The 18,400-nt window shown below is 53.5% G+C and overlaps 1 protein-coding gene across 1 annotated transcript; it reads left to right on the top strand.

The window, feature by feature from the left end:
• Positions 1 to 6,555: 6,555 nt before the first annotated feature.
• Positions 6,556 to 18,124, top strand: KRT72 (keratin 72). The gene is given in 10 exon segments (XM_038577739.1): positions 6,556 to 7,017; positions 8,594 to 8,808; positions 11,761 to 11,821; positions 12,222 to 12,317; positions 12,986 to 13,150; positions 13,749 to 13,874; positions 16,247 to 16,467; positions 17,086 to 17,120; positions 17,829 to 17,917; positions 17,919 to 18,124. Coding segments are annotated over 10 exon segments (1,572 nt in total). The 3' UTR covers positions 18,021 to 18,124.
• Positions 18,125 to 18,400: the final 276 nt, after the last annotated feature.

The raw sequence follows: 18,400 nt of genomic DNA, 5'->3' as shown, positions 1-18,400 counted from the left end.
CCAGGCTGCTTCTCTCTCCTAAGGGGATCCTCACGTCAGGCCACACCTCTTCCATATGTGGAGTCAATGACCTAGAGTCCGGGGCATCGAGCTCCGGGGTGCTCCACAGCACCCCCAAAGCATCTTTTAATCTGAGGGAAAGAGATCCTTGCATGGACTGCAGGATCGCCCTGCATTTTGTGAGACTCGGGATTCGGCTCTGACCCCATCCCCAGCAGGTGCACCCTTGAGGCAGGCCTGTCTCAGTCTCCCGCAGCATGCAGATGATCGGCAGGGAGCAGGAGGCACCACTTCCCGTGGCAGGATGCAAAGCTGGAGCAGAGGCAGCTGGAAGCCAGCTCTGGAAAGCTTGGGGCTCAAGCTACGGCTATTTACTGTTCTCTGGGAAAAGGTCCAAGTAGAGTCTCTTTAAAGTAGCAAGCCACGTCCCCTTGGTCTGTGGTGAAGTGGATGTCTGAGTGTGTGAGTCGTGTTGACGCACGGGGCCATCTCTGGGACCCACGCCACCCAGCTTCCCAAGCACTCTTGCGCTGAAAGACCACTGCCGGTTTCCCAGGCTACGACGATGCCATCAGGATGCAAAGAGCCAGGGAGAGGCTGCATTCAGGGTGGGACTCACGGGTGCATCTGACCAGGGTCACTATGGGTCCAGGGGGTCCTAGAGCTCAAGTCAATGGCTCTGAATTCAGGCTCAGACCCTGCAACTAACCGGGGATCACCAGCAAAGCTCTCAAGACTCTCAAGTCTCGTTTCTTTAGCTATAAAACAGGCAGGCTGATGACCCGGGCATGATTGTGAGGCCCACATGAGGCGACACAAACACGGCCTGTGCAATGGCTGGTGCAAAGTTCATACGTAATAAATGTCAGTGAAAAGAGACTCTTGTCCTCAAATCTTTTTGCTTCGAAAACTTGACTAAATCTGTTCACTTAAAAGAGGTGTCTCGTGCTGGCGAAGCAATTCACAAGCTCCAAACTTTAAAGAGACCATCTCATAAACTATACGCCAGTTTATTTATTGCCCAAAGGAGAACTGGACGGTGGAATGACTCGTCTCAGGGATCACATGCTTGGGGCCAGTAAAAAAAAAAAAATGTGGTCAGTTCGATGATGTGAGTACCTTGCACGTATCTGGCACATGTTAGTGTTGGGCATATGGAGACATGCAAACCTGGCTCTCGCCCTGGGTGGTGGCATAGCCGTAACCAATGTAAGTGTAACACAGCGAGGTGCTGACAACCAGAGAGGATACAGAGATAGCACACCAGAGAGTGAGGGGCTCCAGGGAGCTCAGGGGAGGCTGCCGGGGGAGGCAGCAGGTGCAGAGTTGTCAGACAATGGAATTTACTGGGTAGACACGAGGAGGGAGTAGGCATTGTGGCCAGAAGCACTAGCAGGGTGAAAACGGGTCCTGACTGCAGGAGGGTGAAGGCACAGGCTGGAGGAGGCCCAGGAAGTGGAGAGGCTGTCTCTCCAGGGGTGCCTGGGGTGAGGGAGGCAGGTGGCAGCCACATCATGAAGGTCCTTTCAATCTGCTATAGAGGGGACGCAGGTGGCTCAGTTGGTTAAGTGTCTGACTCTTGATCTCAGCTCAAGTCTTTTTATTTTTTTAAGATTTTATTTATTTATTCATGAAAGACACAGAGAGAGAGAGAGAGGCAGAGACACAGGCAGAGGGAGAAGCAGGCTCCATGCAGGGAGCCCGATGCAGGGACTCAATCCCGGGACTCCAGGATCACGCCCTGGGCCCAAGGCAGACGCCCAACCGCTGAGCCACCCAGGTGCCCCTCAGCTCAAATTTTGATCTCAAGGTCTTGATCTCAGGGTCGTGAGTTCAAGCCCCATGCTAGGCTCCATGTGGAGTGTGGAGACTACTTAAAAAAAAATCTGCAACGGAGTTGGCATTTTATGCTGTAGTGTTCGTGGGAGAAGCTAACCCTTTGGGTGTCAGATGGACCCAACTTTGAGGCCTCCTCTGTCACTCACTGACTGTGTGACTAAGACAAAATTTTCTGCTCCATGAGCTTCAGATTCTTCATCGGTCAAAACTTAATAATAGAAATCCTTGTATATTTGAGGTAAATCCCCAGCAGTGCAATTGCTGGGTCATAGGGCAGGTCTATTTTTACAATGGACTATTCCTCAGCCATTAGAAATGACAAATACCCACCATTTGCTTCAATGTGGATGGAACTGGAGGGTATGATGCTGAGTGAAGTAAGTCAATCGGAGAAGGACAAACATTATATGTTCTCATTCATTTGGGGAATATAAATAATAGTGAAAGGGAATGGAGGGGAAGGGAGAAGAAATGGGTAAGAAATATCAGAAAGGGAGACAGAACATAAAGACTCCTAACTCTGGGAAACGGACTAGGGGTGGTGGAAGGGGAGGAGGGCGGGGGGTAGGGGTGACTGGGTGACGGGCACTTGACGGGATGAGCACTGGGTGTTATTCTGTATGTTGGCAAACTGAACACCAATAAAACCTAAATTTATTATTTAAAAAAATAAAATAAAATCTGAATGTAAAAAAAAAGAAATCCTTGTATAAAGTTGTCATAAGAATTAAATTTAATGAAAGAAGGCACAAGAATTATTTAATTCATACCTGGCACATAGTATGGGCTCAGCAGATAGTTGCTCTTATATCACAGTTATTATTAACGCTCTTCGTATTACGAGAATAGACTGTTCTTTCAAAAAGCCTAAGTGAGATGTGAAATACGGAAAATCTAAGAGCCATTGGGTTTTTTGATGAACAGAAACTAAAGAGAAAAAGCCTTGGCTATTAAGAGATATTTCTACCACCCACCTTTTACACGTGGATCCAGAATATTAACACTGACTGTCTCAAAGGGCAAGTCCTGAAGTCTCAGTGGAGACGTCACACAACAGAGGCTTATTTTCCATTCACAGGCCAAGGGGGATTTGGGCAGCTCCCCCACATGGCTCTCCCAGCAGGTGTCTCACAGACCTATGTGCTTTGGTCTTCCAGCCCCGCCGCACAGGGCACATGGCCTGCAAGGTTCCTGGGACAGTGGAAAGAGAGATGAAGGAGACACACGGGCTGTTAAGTGCCTCATCCTAGAAGTGACAGATGTCGATGCCAACCCACATGCAACTGGCCAACATGGCCCCAAGCCCCAGTCGATCCCCAAAGGAGGCTGAGAAATGAGGAGGAGTGCGAGGATACTTGGTAAGCTCTGGAAGTCTCTAGCACAACCTTCCACCATGTAGGTACCTGGCATTGGTCACCAGCCGAAGACTTCTTTCCCCCGAGCAGCGCTGGGGTGACGCTGGCTCATACGCTCTGGTCCAAGCCAACGACCTCCCTTTGGCTCTAACAGTGTCACACTGGGCACAGCGCCATAGCCAAATCAGGCCGCACACCATAGTCATTATTTTTAGTTTTCCTTCATGTTTTTGAGAAGATACCGTAAGTCACATTGGGTTTGGGAATAATGGTGAAATAGAGGTAATTTGTTCCGTGTTTCTCAAAGCACATTCCTTGAAGCCCTGGTTCCCGGAAGGTATTTGGCTAAAAAGGGAGCTGCATGGTCAAACAAAGGTTGGGGCAACAATGGATTTTCTTTTCTTTTTTTTTTTTTTTTAATAAGAACAGTACTTCATGTATGATATGAGAATTAGCCTACCTCTCTCTTTTTCTCTAGTTGTTTTTTTTTTCTTAAATAATCCACCTATAAAGACATTATATGCTCATACAAGAAAGTTTAGAAATATTAAAAAGTAGAAAAGAAATCTTATTTTTAATGATCCCACTTCCCAGTTACTTTCTTTGGAAAACACTGAGTTTTGTGGCCTCTTTTGGTGCAGCTTTCCTAAGCCTGGTGATAGATCTAAAAAGTCCTGCAATACAGTACCCGCTTAATCTTTTTTGTTTTTCTTTAACACAACAGGGAATCCATCCCCACACTTTTTTTTTTCTACCCGATACCTATTAATCTCCTAAGAACTAGTGTTCCAGGGTAAACGAGAGTCCGTTTAATGGCAACATGTTTGCAAATCCCTGCTTAGAAGATCCATCCATCCATCCATCCATCCATCCAACCATCCTTTGTTGTTGAGCTCTGGTTTCAAAGGGTGATGTTAGTAGCTTAGTCTGCCAATCCCGGGGTTGCTTTCACCCAGAACTAATGGCAGAGGCAGTCACCGGAGCCCAAGATGACACAGTAAGTTGCTGTCAGAGGCAGTTGCCATGAGAAGCCCTCCTCCCAGGCTTCAGCCTCCTTTTGATCTGCCCACATCCTCACACTTCACACATCCAATGCCTCTGAAACCTGGATGTGCCACCTTTGTCTCTCCATAATCTGTAAGGTCAGCCTGGGGGTTCAGGAATTCCTGATTCATCCGAGTCAACCCCTCACAGGACGATAAAAAAAGGTCATCCTGCCTGTTCCCTGACCCTAGGCAGAAGTGGCTTGGTTCCAAAGGCATCGGTGTCTCAAATTCTTAAGAAGTTTCCAGAAAAAAGGAGATTTCAGAAGCTCCCTTTGAGAGCCAACCCTATGTAAGTTTCTCCTGTTTCCATTTATTTATTTATTTATTTTTTAAATTTTTTTATTTATTTATGATAGTCACACATAGAGAGAGAGAGAGAGGCAGAGACACAGGCAGAGGGAGAAGCAGGCTCCATGCACTGGGAGCCCGACGTGGGATTCGATCCCGGGTCTCCAGGATCGCGCCCTGGGCCAAAGGCAGGCGCCAAACCGCTGCGCCACCCAGGGATCCCTCCTGTTTCCATTTAAATGCTTTTCCACTTTTCTATTCTCAATGATCAGAGTTAATAAAGCACTGTCTCTGGTGCTTGTGGGGGATTAAAACCTGGCTAAATGTATGGGGCATAGGAAGCAATCTCATGAAATGATGGGGACCATAACCTTGAGGTTCTTGGGGGGTCTGCTGGTCACCCAGCTTCACTGACATTGCCCCTCCCTCTCCAGAGGGAATGGGCTATAGTGTCTCCCCAAAAGCAGCATAGAGAGCCCACCCCCCTTCCCACCCAGGACATTCCAGACTCTATCTGTTCATCTGTGGCTGGCGCCATCTCTCTCCCTCACCGATGCCCCCACAGCCTTGTTCCCTGTGGGGTAAACACCTCGGCTGTTATTACGCTCTGTGATTGGTTCAGTGGAGGCTGTGTCACTCAATTACCTCCCGGTGCCATCTGGTCACCCCACGAGGGCAACAAGGGGAGCCCAGTCCCCAGGGTATAACCGAGGGCACAGCAATGAGCCTCGTCCCAAGCACCAGTCTGTTTCACACTCATCCCGAATGTCCCTGGTGCTGAGGCCGGGGCTGAGCACCGCGTGAGCAGGGAGGGAAGGGTTAATCCAGGTACCTGTTAATCTGATGGTGGAAATGGGACCCACACCCGGTGCTCAGACGGATGAGAAATACCACCCGGGTACCAGGAGAGCAGTATGGGAAAGGGCTCTTTCTGACAGAAGAGGAGAATTAAAGGCAATTTAAGTTGGAAAAAGGAAATTGGGCTAGATCACAAAAGATGCTCCTGAGCTTCTTTGGAATGAAGTTTGCGGATTTAGTTCTTAATTTTTCAGACTGGAGGTGACTTCCTCAGCTCTTCTCGACTTGTTCTTAATAGTCAGTCATATTTTGATCCAGAATCAGAAATGTCAGAGCAGCAGATGTCCTGATCAGGGGTTCTTTGGATGGTATGAATCATCCTCTTCCGCAACTAAAGAAAAACAAAAAAACCCCAAACCTCTTGGAAGACTGTTTTCCCAAAATTCCCTGTGCCATCTCCTTAGGCTTCCTTCTTCCCAGTTCGCATTTCCCTCACTTTTATTCCAGAAATGTTTTTCTGGAGAACCCTTTTAGCCCAAAGGAACAATCCCCTCCTCCCCCAACCGTACCCCAGCTCCTGCAACCACCGCTCTCACTGGCCTTAACTCCTCAACAGACTGAGAATTCCTTGCACGTAGACGATGTCTCTACCCTCTGGGACTTCCTTCCAGAACTCAGGACAGAGCCATCCTCATCCAGAAGCCGCCCCCGCCCCCACAAGCCTCCACTAACAGGCTAAGGATGTTTCTCTGGAATATGCTCCATCCTGTTCGTGTCTTCCTGAAGCAGAACTGACCCGGGCATCTGCTCCCTGGGACCACACCCCTGCACCCCTTCGGAGTGCCTGCCCCCACCCCCAGGCAGACCCACTGGAAGCGCCCATCCCAAATCTTGGTGGTGATAACCCCAGTAATTGGAGGGCAGCAAGTGGAGATAAGGTGGCCAAATTATTATAATGCAGGAGGTGAGCAAAGCAAATGCAGGGTTCAGGGCCATTTTATAGGGGATTCGTGAGGAGTTCGAGGTGGGAGAGACAGAAATCTCAGGGGAGGGGTGGTAATTTCCTCAACGGAGAACCCCAGAGGCCCCACGTAGCTAATAGGTGGCCCCGACCTACAAATTAGGCTGCTTGCAGCGGGCTATTTAAGGGACTGGGGGAGCGAGGTGGGCCAGCAGGGCCTGCACCCCGGCCTGCACCCCGGCCTCGCTCAGCCCCGCCCGCCCGCAGCATGAGCCGCCCGCTGCACCTCCGGCCCGCGGGTGAGCGCCCGGCCTTCAGCGGCTGCTCGGCCGTCCTCGCGGGCAGGGGCAGCGCCAGCTCCGTGTCCCTCTGGGCCGGCGCCAAAGGCACGGCCGCCTTTGGCAGCAGGAGCCTCCTGAGCCCGGGGGGCGGCCGGCGCCTGGCCCTGGCCCCCGTGGCCGGCCGGAGGGGCGCGTCCACACTGGGCCACTGCTCGGGCTCGGGGGGTGGCCGGCTGGGTGGCTTCGTGGGCACCGTGTTCGGCAGCGCTGGGTTGGGGCCCGTGTGCCCGTCTGTGTGCCCGCCCGGCGGCATCCCTCAGGTCACCGTCAATAGGAGCCTCCTGGCCCCCCTCAACGTGGAGCTGGACCCCGAGATCCAGAAGGTGCGCGCCCAGGAGCGGGAGCAGATCAAGGCCCTGAACAACAAGTTTGCCTCCTTCATCGACAAGGTGGGTCCTCCCGCATCTGTTTGGCCCCCGGGGACTGGTGTGCACAGGGGTACTCGCTCTGCCCCCGACAGCTGCCGGGAAACTCGGGGGAGCTAGTTATCCCTTCTGAGCCGCCCTTTGCTCATCTGTAAATGGACCCAACAGCGGCTCGCACCCCACATGAGGATGGGAGGATGAATGGGATGTCTGCAAAGGGCTTGGAACCGTGCTCCCCACTCCCCCACCCCCATGATCAACAGAAGCTTCAGTTTTCCTTTGGGGATAAGACCCTGGGATGGGAAGGGGTGCGCCGGAGGCCGGAGACATGTGGATTGGCCCTCTGAGAGCTCTCAGTATCACACAAGGAGATGGGGACACGTATCCAAGAGACGAGCACCAAAGGGACACCGGCCAGGGAGTGTCCCAGGACATGATGGGTGGTGAAGGGGAGGGACCTCAAAAGTAGGAAGTGGGATGGGGATATAAGCCAGGGAGGGTCTCTAGAGGGGATGAGAAAGATGCACCAGCAAATTGAAGGGTGGAGCTGAGGGGAGAAGATTGAGAAGCAGGGCCTGTCGAGTTCCCATGTGTGCATTTAATGTACATCTGTGGGGCGGAGGACAGGTAGGAATTAAAAGGGAGGATGCCTCTGGTGACTCAGAGGCACTGACCCAAAGAATGGAGAGGACGGAAGGAATAGGCCTCCGTCTCCAAGCCGGGGCAGAGGGCTGGGCCATGAGTCACAGGGGACATAATCCGGACAGTAGCTGACATGACTGCCGGCTGCTGTCCCGAGGAGTTCTCGTATATGGGGACCCATGAGTCTGCTCCCAATCTGCCTTGCAGATGAAGAAACCAGCACAGAGGGAGGCTAAGAAACACGCAGCAGCAGACTGTGTCCCTCCCACTGTGCCGGGAGGAGGAAGTGGGGTGGTTGGAGGGGAGGGGGCAGGAGTGGAAGAAACAGAGCTGCTACCCCAGGGGACAGGGCTCATTTTCCTGTTCAGAGTCTGTTCTTCCCCTCACGTCCCCTTCTCTCCCTCAAGCTAGAGATAGGGAAGACGAGGAAGGCTAGCGAATAGCAGAGACTTGAAGCTCGTGAGTCCAAACGTGTGAGACCTTTAGTCAAGTATGAAGGACCCTTGTAAAGATGTGATGACCCACTTTGAAATGAAAACCAAGGAGCCCAACCAACCAAGAGCAATTTAGGTTGCACATAAGAGAGAATGTGTCAACCAGCCGAGTGACTTTCCAGTGCCGTTCACCCATCACTGTTTTTCCCTTTCTTCCCATCTCCCTTCACTCTGAAAACACCAGTATTTATGGCAAAAGGAGCTGCCTCCATCACCTGGTAACTCCTGGTGGCAGTTACAGCATTGCTTGAGCCAACTTCCTTGATTTCTTTTAGACTGAATCTTATTTCTTACCTCAGAGACCCAGATGGGCACATCCCTCTGGCTGAGTCCATTCTTTGATGAGTCTCGCTCTTTCCTGCCTCCCACCGTAGGATGACTGTGTCTGATTTCTGGGGCCTTCTCTCCACTGTTGAGAGGCAATGGCATGGGGATTCTGGGCTATGACCACCTTTGGGTCCCAGGTGCGGTTCCTGGAGCAGCAGAACCAGGTGCTGGAGACCAAGTGGAACCTGCTACAGCAGCTGGATCTGAACAACTGCAGGAAGAACCTGGAGCCTATTTATGAGGGCTACATCAGCAACCTGCGGAAGCAGCTGGAGACACAGACGGGCGACAGGGTGCGGCTGGACTCGGAACTGAGGAGCATGCAGGATTTGGTGGAGGACTATAAGAAGAGGTGAGTGGACAGGCAGAGAATCTGGCCCTGGAGGGTCTTGATTACAGATGAGGTTGATTTGGAGCTCCATTTTTGCCTTCTTCGATCCTTTGCTGATAACATTTGCTATTTCCTTTCCCATGGGAGAAGCAGGGAGATCCAGGTGGGTTGGGACTTAGGAAGAGAAAAGATCTATCCAGAGTGGTGCCCTGAATTGTCTAGGAAATGCCCAACTTTTAACATTGGAAATGGAGAAACGGGGCCAAGAGAGTTGTCTCAAAACCAGATGGACAACCCAAATGGCTTTGTAGCTCCTGCTGCGTGAGGTTTTCCATGGGAGTACCTAGGACGTGAGCCATCACTTCAATCCCAGAACTCTGGGAAACGAACTAGGGGTGATGGAAGGGGAGGAGGGTGGGGGGTGAGGGTGAATGGGTGACGGGCACTGAGAGGGGCACTTGACGGGATGAGTATTGGGTGTTATTCTGTATGTTGGTAAATTGAACACCAATAAAAAATAAATTTATTATTTAAAAAAATCCCAGAACAAATCCTAAAGCTAAGAAAATAGAATTTTTAAAAACGTCTTTCATGTGGAGGCATATCTGTGCTGCTGAATCCCACCATTAAAGAGAATGATTGAAAATCTATTTGGAACCAGAAATAATTTCTCCCAAGTTTAGGCCAGTGAGGAGAGTGTGACACACCCCAGCCCAGTGTGATCTGATATTTTTGGAAGTTTGCTTCCAGGTGCCAGGATTTCTAGGGAAAGAGGACTTCTTCCACAATTCATGGGGATGGAGACAGAGCTGAGCCATTTCTCTTGCTCCATGTTCAATCCGTCTGTCCATCTCTATTCTGAAATATCCCCAAATGGAACTTTGCCCTGAGTCCATGGAGTCCTGAGGGAGAAGATGGCATGGTCTCTGACCTCCTAAAGCACCCAGATTGTGGAGATAGGCTTAAAGATCACTTTCAGAGAGCCTCCAAGAAGTAGAAATGAATACAGTGTGAATTGAGATTGAGTGGAATTAAGGTGGAAATTGCAGCCCAGTGGGGATTTGAGCAGAAATCTGGGAAAAAAAAGAGGGGATTTCCAGGCAGAGCCCAGATGTCCAGGTCAGCGGCCTCCAAAGGCCATGCTTCCTCTGGGCTTTTCAAAGTGGGAAGGCCAGGTGTTCTGGAAGTACCACTCAGTTGAGTTGACCATGGGTGAGCCTCTTGACCCTCTGTGGACTTCAATTTTAATATTTATAAAATTCAGATACTGACCCCTGCCTTGCCACCAAAGGAGCTGTTGAGAGGGTAATGCTGATCGTAATGTATTAACGTCTCTTAAAAGAACCAAAGTGCTAGACAAATCTAAGGCATTGCTTCTCTGAGGTGATTGGGATCCTAGCCTTACTATTAACTAGCTCTGTGATCTTGGAAAAGTCTTTGCCTCACTTATAAAATTGAGAGATAATAATGATGGAATCTACTTGGTAGGGTTGCTGTGGGATGAAATGGAATCAGGAAATGAATTGGGAGCTCTTATAAAACCCACCTAGCGGTAAATGAAAGCCATCATGTACAATAGGTTTTTGGAAGCATTCAAGATTAACGTGATGTAGATTTGAGATAATTAATAAATTGTGTCCTAAGGCAAAAAAAAAAAAATCAACATGCACTTTGTTACAGCTTGACTTTTAATTGTGCATCATAATATATGTTGTAAATCATGCTTTTTTTTATAAAGTACTATTTAAAAGTACTATTATAAGGCCAATAGTACTATAAAATGCGTTGTTTTTCTTTATAAATGTATATGTTTGTGTATGCTCTGGTGTTTGGTCTCTAGAGGTAAATAATGAAAAATCATGACCAATGAATGTCAATAATTTGATAGCTATCATGACCAAGCTTCTTCTGCGTCTTTTATGAAATAGAAAGGTAGGCTAAAAACTAGTCTACAGCTAGCAAATGCTCTTATTTGTTGATAGGAGGAATAAAAATGGAATAGTTTCTTAGATAATAGGAGATGATAATAAATTATAACAGAAACAAGCCTATCATAACAGAATTTAATACAAAGATATGTTCAGTTATCTTTTAAATAACATACTGGAATCTGAGATAAATCATCAGCTGTTTTCGGTGTGGTCTAAGTGTAACCAACAAAATCCGACAGTCTCAGAAAATGTTCCAGTCGCATTTTTAAAATAACCCACTTCGCGACCCCGTCCCGTCGTCCGACAAGGCTTTTTCCCCCTTGGCAGCCAGTGGCATGCTTCAGGAAGGAGGAAGAAGCTGAAAAGCATAGCTCACGTTAAAGGAAATGGAAAGCAGCCACCTGCCAGCACTAATTATTTCTCCCCAGGGCTCTATTTAATTTCCTGTAATACAGTCTTTGACGATGGTCAAGGGTAGAAGAACAGTGAGATCTGTAAGCGATCGGTACTCCCGTCTCCCCAGTCTACAATGTATCTGCATGAGGAACGTCCCAGCCCTTTCCCAAACATCCTATTTCTAAGACCTAGCTTCACCCAGGACAGAAATAGCTATAAAAAATGAGTATAACATAAAACTGGAAGGTGGGGATAGCATTTGTTTAGTGCCTGGGAGGTTGTGCGCCCTGGGCTAACGCACGTACTAACGTGGGGTTGGCACCGTACTAACGTGTGTCTTTCTGCTGTCACAAGGGAGGGGTAGTCGTGAAAGGGAGGAGAGATGGAGGACGCATCACAGGTGCACCCCGGGCAGGTGCCTTGTAGGGTAGGTTACGTGTGAACCCAGGGGCTGCGCATGGATTCCTTTGAACATGTTCCTGGCAAGCCTCCTTTTGTGCGTGCCCCGGGGGCACATGAACCCCAGCTGGTAGGCCACGGCCATGCAGCTCTTGGCCCGGAAGTGCACTGACTCCTCAGTGAGCATTTGCACAACTGAATTATCCCAGTGGATAATTATCCCACCTCCTTTCTTTTGCCGACATAGGTATGAGGTGGAGATCAACAGACGCACAGCTGCTGAGAATGAGTTCGTGGTGCTCAAGAAGGTAAGACGGGGAGCAGGGGGCTCTCTGAGTCCGTGACTCAGTGAGGGCGGTAGGCTGAGGAGGGGGATCCCGTGGGTCACTCAGTCCCTTGGGCAGGGTTGACTGGGCTCTAATTTCCTAGCTTTTCTGTCTCAGTCCCCTTGCCTGGGATGCAGGCCGTTCCCGGAATCTGCCTGCTTAGAACCCGGACATTCACCACACTGCTGGTGTGGCCACTGCCCTGCACAGCGCATGGTTTGCAACCTGCCAGCAGGTTACGGTGTCAGCAGGTGTCAGCAACCTGCCACCTCTGTGAGGCACGGGGCGGGGGCAGTGGGGAGAGTAGGGAACCCGAGGCTCCTTGTGGCAGGGTGGGCGGGCAGGCGGGAGAAGGCAGCGGGCTCTTCTCCGTGTCCCCCAGGACGTGGACGCCGCCTACATGAACAAGGTGGAGCTCCAGGCCAAGGTGGACTCCCTGACAGATGAGATCAAGTTCTTCAAGTGCCTCTACGAAGGGGTAAGGATTTCACTGAGCTCTCCTGTGTGGTCTGCTCCTCTCGCGAGAGGCTTCTGGCCCTCGGCCTGTGTGGACATACAGACCAAAGGTTGGCAGCTCAGTGCAGCTGACGTTTGCTGAGCGAATAAGGTGGGCTTTGAGGAGGCCCTAATAGAAGGGGAATGGTTTCTGTCCCCCAGGAGGCCATGTCGGGCAGGGAAACGGCCTATGGATGAGCCCTGGGAGAGCAGAGAGGGGTGTCGTGAGTTGTGCTTGGGCTGCCAGGGAAGGTCCCTGGGGAAGGAGGAGGAAGATCTTAGTAGATCTCCTCCTGAGGCAGCAGGACGAGTGGCCTTAGTCGTGTCACATGTGGGGGCTGCAGAAGGAAAGGTTGTTGGCAGCTCCCGGAGGGCTCTGCGTGCCGCCTGGGGAGCTCAGGCTTGACTCTCCGGCTGCAGGGTGGCAGCTGCTGCGAGCGTGGCAGGGGTGGGAGCAGTCCTGGTGCATGACGGAGAGGACAGTCCCAGCCCAGTGCCATCACCGCCCCCCGGCATGACAGGCGCACCTAGGCTTTGCTGAAGGCGGAATTCAAACACCCAGGAAGGGCTGCGGGGCGTCTGCCAGGGAGGGAAGACGTGCTCCCCTCGCAGAGATCCCTGACTGGCTCCACGTCCCTAACTGTCCTCCAGGAGATCGCTCAGATGCAGTCCCACATCAGCGATATGTCCGTCATCCTGTCCATGGACAACAACCGGGACCTGGACCTGGACAGCATCATCGACGAGGTCCGCGCCCAGTATGAGGAGATCGCCCTGAAGAGCAAGGCCGAGGCCGAGGCGCTGTACCAGACCAAGGTGGGCCGTGTGCCGGGTGTGCCGAGGCCCAGTGGCTGCCCCTGCCATTCTCTCCTCGTGCGTGTGTGCGTGTGCTTGTGTGTGTGTCGGGCTGGGTTAAGACCTCCTTTGTCTTGGAGTTGGGCCTTGTGGAAATGCCTCCTTCTGGTCCAGGGAGGTCAACCACAGTCTTGGCATGTGTTGGGGGCATATATGGGCTTAGCCCTCGCCCCGCGGTAGCCCGTGCTGATAGCAGAGGCCACGCTAGCCACAACCCTGGGAAGACGCGGACACTGTTTCCGTGGATAATCAATGCATCGATCTTGGCTTTTCTTCGTGTTTCCCACTCTGTCAAAATGAGGACAGGAAATTCGAACTCCATCAAGGCTTTCACATTTGTGGGCCTGAGGGTCTTTCTGAACTGGGTCAGGGCTTTCCCGTCCAGAAGGAAAGGGCAGTGCGCATCCTCCCTCCCCTCCCTCTCTCCTCCCTGTGTCTTTGCTGCTCAGGCAGCGAGAAGGGCAGATGGCCCCCTCCCCCGCCCCATGTTCGACACCCGTAAGAGGTGAATGAATTCCCAACTGATCTATGCTCCTCTTCTCTCGTCCCCCAACCACAGATCCAAGAGCTGCAGGTCACAGCGGGCCGGCACGGGGATGACCTCAAACTCACCAAGGCCGAGATCTCAGAGCTCAACCGCCTAATCCAGAGGATCCGCTCCGAGATAGGGAATGTGAAGAAGCAGGTGGGTTCCATGAAATGAGTCGGCTAGCAGGGTTTACTGAGCACCAAATGTATGAGGCTAAATACGGAACAAGGACGGGACATGGTCCATCCTTAGCGCATTGATAATCCGTGAGGAGAGAATGGCCTGAACCCACATAGAAGGATGAAGTACCCCACCCACTGTGCAGCATGTCCCCTGAGGGCCATTGGAGTCCCCGATGGCCAGAGCGGAATGAAGACCCCAGTGGGGGTCCCTGCAGGAGGTGGGATGGGGTGGGCAGGAAGGAGAGGGGAAGGGGGTCCCAGGAGGACACTGTGTGGCGTGTGTGCAGGGAGCAGAAGCTCCGTGATGGGCGGGGTGGCGGTCAGTAGGACACCCCCCAGTAGGACGGGCTGAGTATGGGCACCGTCGAAGCCGGGCTGTGGAGTTGAGACTCGATGCAGTGGGTAGAAGCTGCTGTTCGGAGGTTCCCGTCCTGAATCCGTGTGGGAGGAAGGAGAGTCGAGGAGAGAGAGCCTCCTACCCAGGCTTGGCCCAGGGCTCCGCTCCGTGTTTGCCCTCCCCTGTGGCTGTGCTGTGTGGGGTGGCCTGGCACCGAGTGACCCTGTGACCCTGGGTGCGTTATTTGGGCCAAACTCATGTTTCTGAAGCAGGAAAACTGGTGAGTTTCCCAGAGTTTGTGGAGCCTGGCACGAAGGCTCTGCGCTTCCTCAGCAAGTCCAGTGGCCTTCTGGCCCTACAGCCCTGCACCACACACACACACACACACACACACACACTCACACATCCTCTCCTCCGGGCACCAGGCTTCTGACAGTGGAAAGAGAAAAGGCCACATCCAATAAGCAGTCATGGAGTTTTTATTTAATCAAGTTCTGCATAAATGAAAGAAAACCACAAGGTGTTTGAGGCTGCCCTCAGGACCTGATATGATATTTTATCTGATAGAATGCCGCGTGTTCACCGTTGGATGAGTTTATTACTCGAAAGTGACTTCGTGATTACGATGCCACCAGGGAGGTCAGGGAAGCTGTCCTTCCTGGGGAGCCAGCGTGTGCGGGGCCACTCTCGGTGCTTGGTCCCCATCACAGCTCCCCTTGGGGCCTGTCGGCCATGATGCTCTCCTGCCTTCTGGCCTTTCCACCCAAAAGCCCATGGTTTCACCTGCAGACCCTTTGGCATTTGATGACCCCAGGATCCATGTGATAATTGTTTAATCCGGGGACACCCAGATTTCATGCCTTCTCCCCTCATGCCGCATTCACAAGACCCAGGAGTCTCCCCAGCTCACCCTGCAGGACCTCAGTCCCTGAAAAGGAGCAGACGACAGTTTGATAGATCTCAGGTCACGGAGTGTATTTCCACCCCCGAACGATTCGACCTCCACTGTCGTGAGGACAGGACATGGTCTGCAGAGGCCGGGCAGCTGGGTCCTAGGCATCTCTGCTGACCTGTGAGCCACTCCTCCAGAACACTACGGGTGTTTGCATGACTGGGGGCCTGCCCGGCAGAGGCGGTGGCATCGGCTAACAGCAGCCTAGAATTCTCTCTGGTCTCAGGATCAGCTGCTCTCCTTGGGGGGTGAAGCAGATTTGACTCCAGGGGAAGGGGACACAATGGAAAGGAGAAGCCAGATATTCAGATCCCACTAGCACCTGGGCCAGGTGATGGGAAAGCACACCCACGAGTACAAGACTCAAGAACCCCCGGCAGCTTTCCTGTGGGCGCGGCACAGAGGTGGCTTTGTACTGCACGTGGCCTTCCCACCTGACCGCAGGTGTCTCCGAGCTGGTGAGACCTGCTGTGAACAAAAGTACCTCTTGAGGGCCTTGCCCCGTAGCATGATCCTCTGTGGAACTTTGGAGGCCACACTCGGCCCGGCAGGTTTACTGGACAGAAATTTTATTAATAGGAGCTTTATTGGTTCCCCCTCCGTCTCTATCTCTCTCTCTCTCTTTTTGTTTTGTTTATGATTTAAGGATTTCCCAAGACGACCTCTACACTGTGGGACAGGATTAAGCCAGTTGCCCCAAGACTGCTCGGCGGCGGGGGTGGGGGGTGGGGGGGTGGCATTAGAATCTTGCAGCCAGCGTTGCCGACCAGGAGGCAGAGGACCGGGGCCACGTGCCCAGGAGGCTCACCTTCTCGGTGCCCTCCTTGTCCCTCCCAAGGCGGGGAAGGCCACCACCTTCATGCACCAACCAGTACATGACTAGAGGGGAACTGTGCCTGGAGTGAGGAGAAGGACGGGTTCACCTCTAGGGATGTCCAAAGGTGGAGAAAGTAGGAGGACCTCAAAGTATCTACTCTCAGTCAGGACCAAATAAGAGGAGGTCACCTGAGCAGGATCTCGGAACTGCGTTCGGACTCAACGTGCATTTGCCCCTCAGTGCGCCAACCTGGAGACGGCCATCGCCGACGCCGAGCAGCGGGGCGACTGTGCCCTGAAGGACGCCCGGGCCAAGCTGGACGAGCTGGAGGCCGCCCTGCACCAGGCCAAGGAGGAGCTGGCCCGGCTCCTGCGCGAGTACCAGGAGCTCCTGAGCCTGAAGCTGGCCCTGGACATGGAGATCGCCACCTACCGCAAGCTGCTGGAGGGCGAGGAGTGCAGGTGGGGGGCGCGGCGGGGGTGGAGGGGCAGGTCTCCTCTATCTGGAGCCGTTCTCTCTGTCTCTCTGTGCTTTAGCAGGAAGACTGAAGGCAAACGGTCTGGTCCTGTCAGGTCCTACTGGGTAAAGCCTTAGAGGGGATAGGTTTGATACGGTGCAACAGCAAAGACCAAAGTTAGACGGCAGGAAGGACTGAGTTGTGTAAATCCCATGGAGGAGGTGGGAGAGGAAAGATTAACCTCAGCAGCTTCTGGAAAACAGAGCCTCCCTGGCCCTGGGAGTTGCGTGCTTGATGGTGTTGGCGGGGAGGGGCAAGGTGGTTTCCAGGAGACCAGTCGGCCCAGTGGAGCTCATTCTGGCAAAGCCTGGGGCCCGGCCAGCCGGTGAGCTCGTTCCTCTTAATTGCGTGAGACCACTGGCATAGCAGAGGCCGGCAGGGACACGAGGACCCCACCCAGCAGATGACCCAGGGCCACTCGGGTGGATGGAGAAGCGAGCCTTCCCAGCAGGGGTGTGGGAGGAGGGGAGGCTGGGGTGCGGTGCCCAGGGCACGTCCTCAGGGGCACACGTCTGCGACGTTGCTTCACGGGGGCTTACCTGTTCCTCCTCTCTCTCCCCAGGATGTCTGGTGAACATCCCAGCTCCGTGAGCATCTGTAAGTACCTGCAGGGCCTGGGTCTGCGCTCGGTCTGAGCCTCCGAGGCCATGACACCAGAGAGGGTTCAGGGGAGACTCAGGGGCACCGGGAGGGAGCCGGCTTTAGTTCCCAGGGAGAAGCGGTGATGGAGAAAAATAATATGGTGAAATACAAAAGCACAGCCTACAGGAAGGTGGAAGGAAACCCCACGGTGTGTGGTCCAGAAGCCTCTTGTAGGAATGAGGCTTACTGGCCGTGCTGTGTTTCTCTTGGGGCAGGGCCAAAACAAAGGCGGTCGCTTGCAGTGAGGGGGCCTGGGGTGCGGTGGGGTGGGGGGGCCTGAGGCCCTGACGGTGGAAGCAGATGGAAAAGCTAGAGAAGGGGCGGGGGGGGGCGCTGCCCCAGGAGAGGCAGGGCTAGGCCCAAGCGCCTTCCGTGGGGGCAGTGCCCGGGCCTCCCTCAAGGACCTTTGTCCCACGGGGGAAGTTCACCGAGAGCTTGTGGAGGCTCAAAGCCTGACGCAGGTGGAGGGATGCAGACTCAGGCAAGGGGTCAGGTGCATGTGGCCAAGTACCTGAGAAAGGCCGGATGCTGCCCGCAGCCTCTTAGCACACTGCAAGTACCCACGGGAGGGAATCGGTCCCCACGGGGAGGGGGCGATCGAGGGAGGGGCCCCGATGCCCCGGGAGGCCCGCAGCCCCGTCCTGTCTTCTCCCACCGTCGCAGCTGTCATCAGCAACACTGGCGCGGGGGCAGGAGGCGCCGGCTTCAGCGTGGGCTTTGGCGCCTCGAGCAGTTTCAGCTTCAAACCTGCAGGCCGTGGACGTCAAGACCAAAGGCGGCTGCGGCAGCGAGTTCAAGGATCCCGGGCCCAAGGGCTCAGGCGGCAGCTGCGCAGCCAGGAAGGCCTCGAGGTGAAGCGCGGGGCAGGCCGCAGCGGCCCTGTGCGTGCAAAGCCGCAGAGCCCAGCTGCGCCCCCGCCCCAGCCCGTCCGGGCCCCCACCCTGCCCGCGCCATCCCCCGCCCCGTGGTCCGTGGCGGCGCCCGCTCGACCTGGGAAAGCCAATCACCTCCTCCGTGGCCCCCCGGGGCAGAGAGAACACACCCCCAGGCGTGACCCCCTCTGCCCCCGTCTTTCCTGGGCCTCTGCAGCCAGGGGCGCCCCTCGGGTCATGTCCACTTCTCCGCTTCTCCTGCAATAAACGACCAGTGCCGCGGGATTCCCGGTGTCCAGTGTGCTTCCCGGATGTCGGCAGCCACGGTGCCCCTCTACACCTTCTCCACCTAATCCTTGCTTC

Source organism: Canis lupus, chromosome 27 (assembly GCF_011100685.1).
Source record: "Canis lupus familiaris isolate Mischka breed German Shepherd chromosome 27, alternate assembly UU_Cfam_GSD_1.0, whole genome shotgun sequence".
Taxonomy (NCBI): domain Eukaryota; kingdom Metazoa; phylum Chordata; class Mammalia; order Carnivora; family Canidae; genus Canis; species Canis lupus.
Note: the sequence above shows the minus strand (reverse complement) of the source record. Positions and strands in the feature narration are given on the sequence as shown.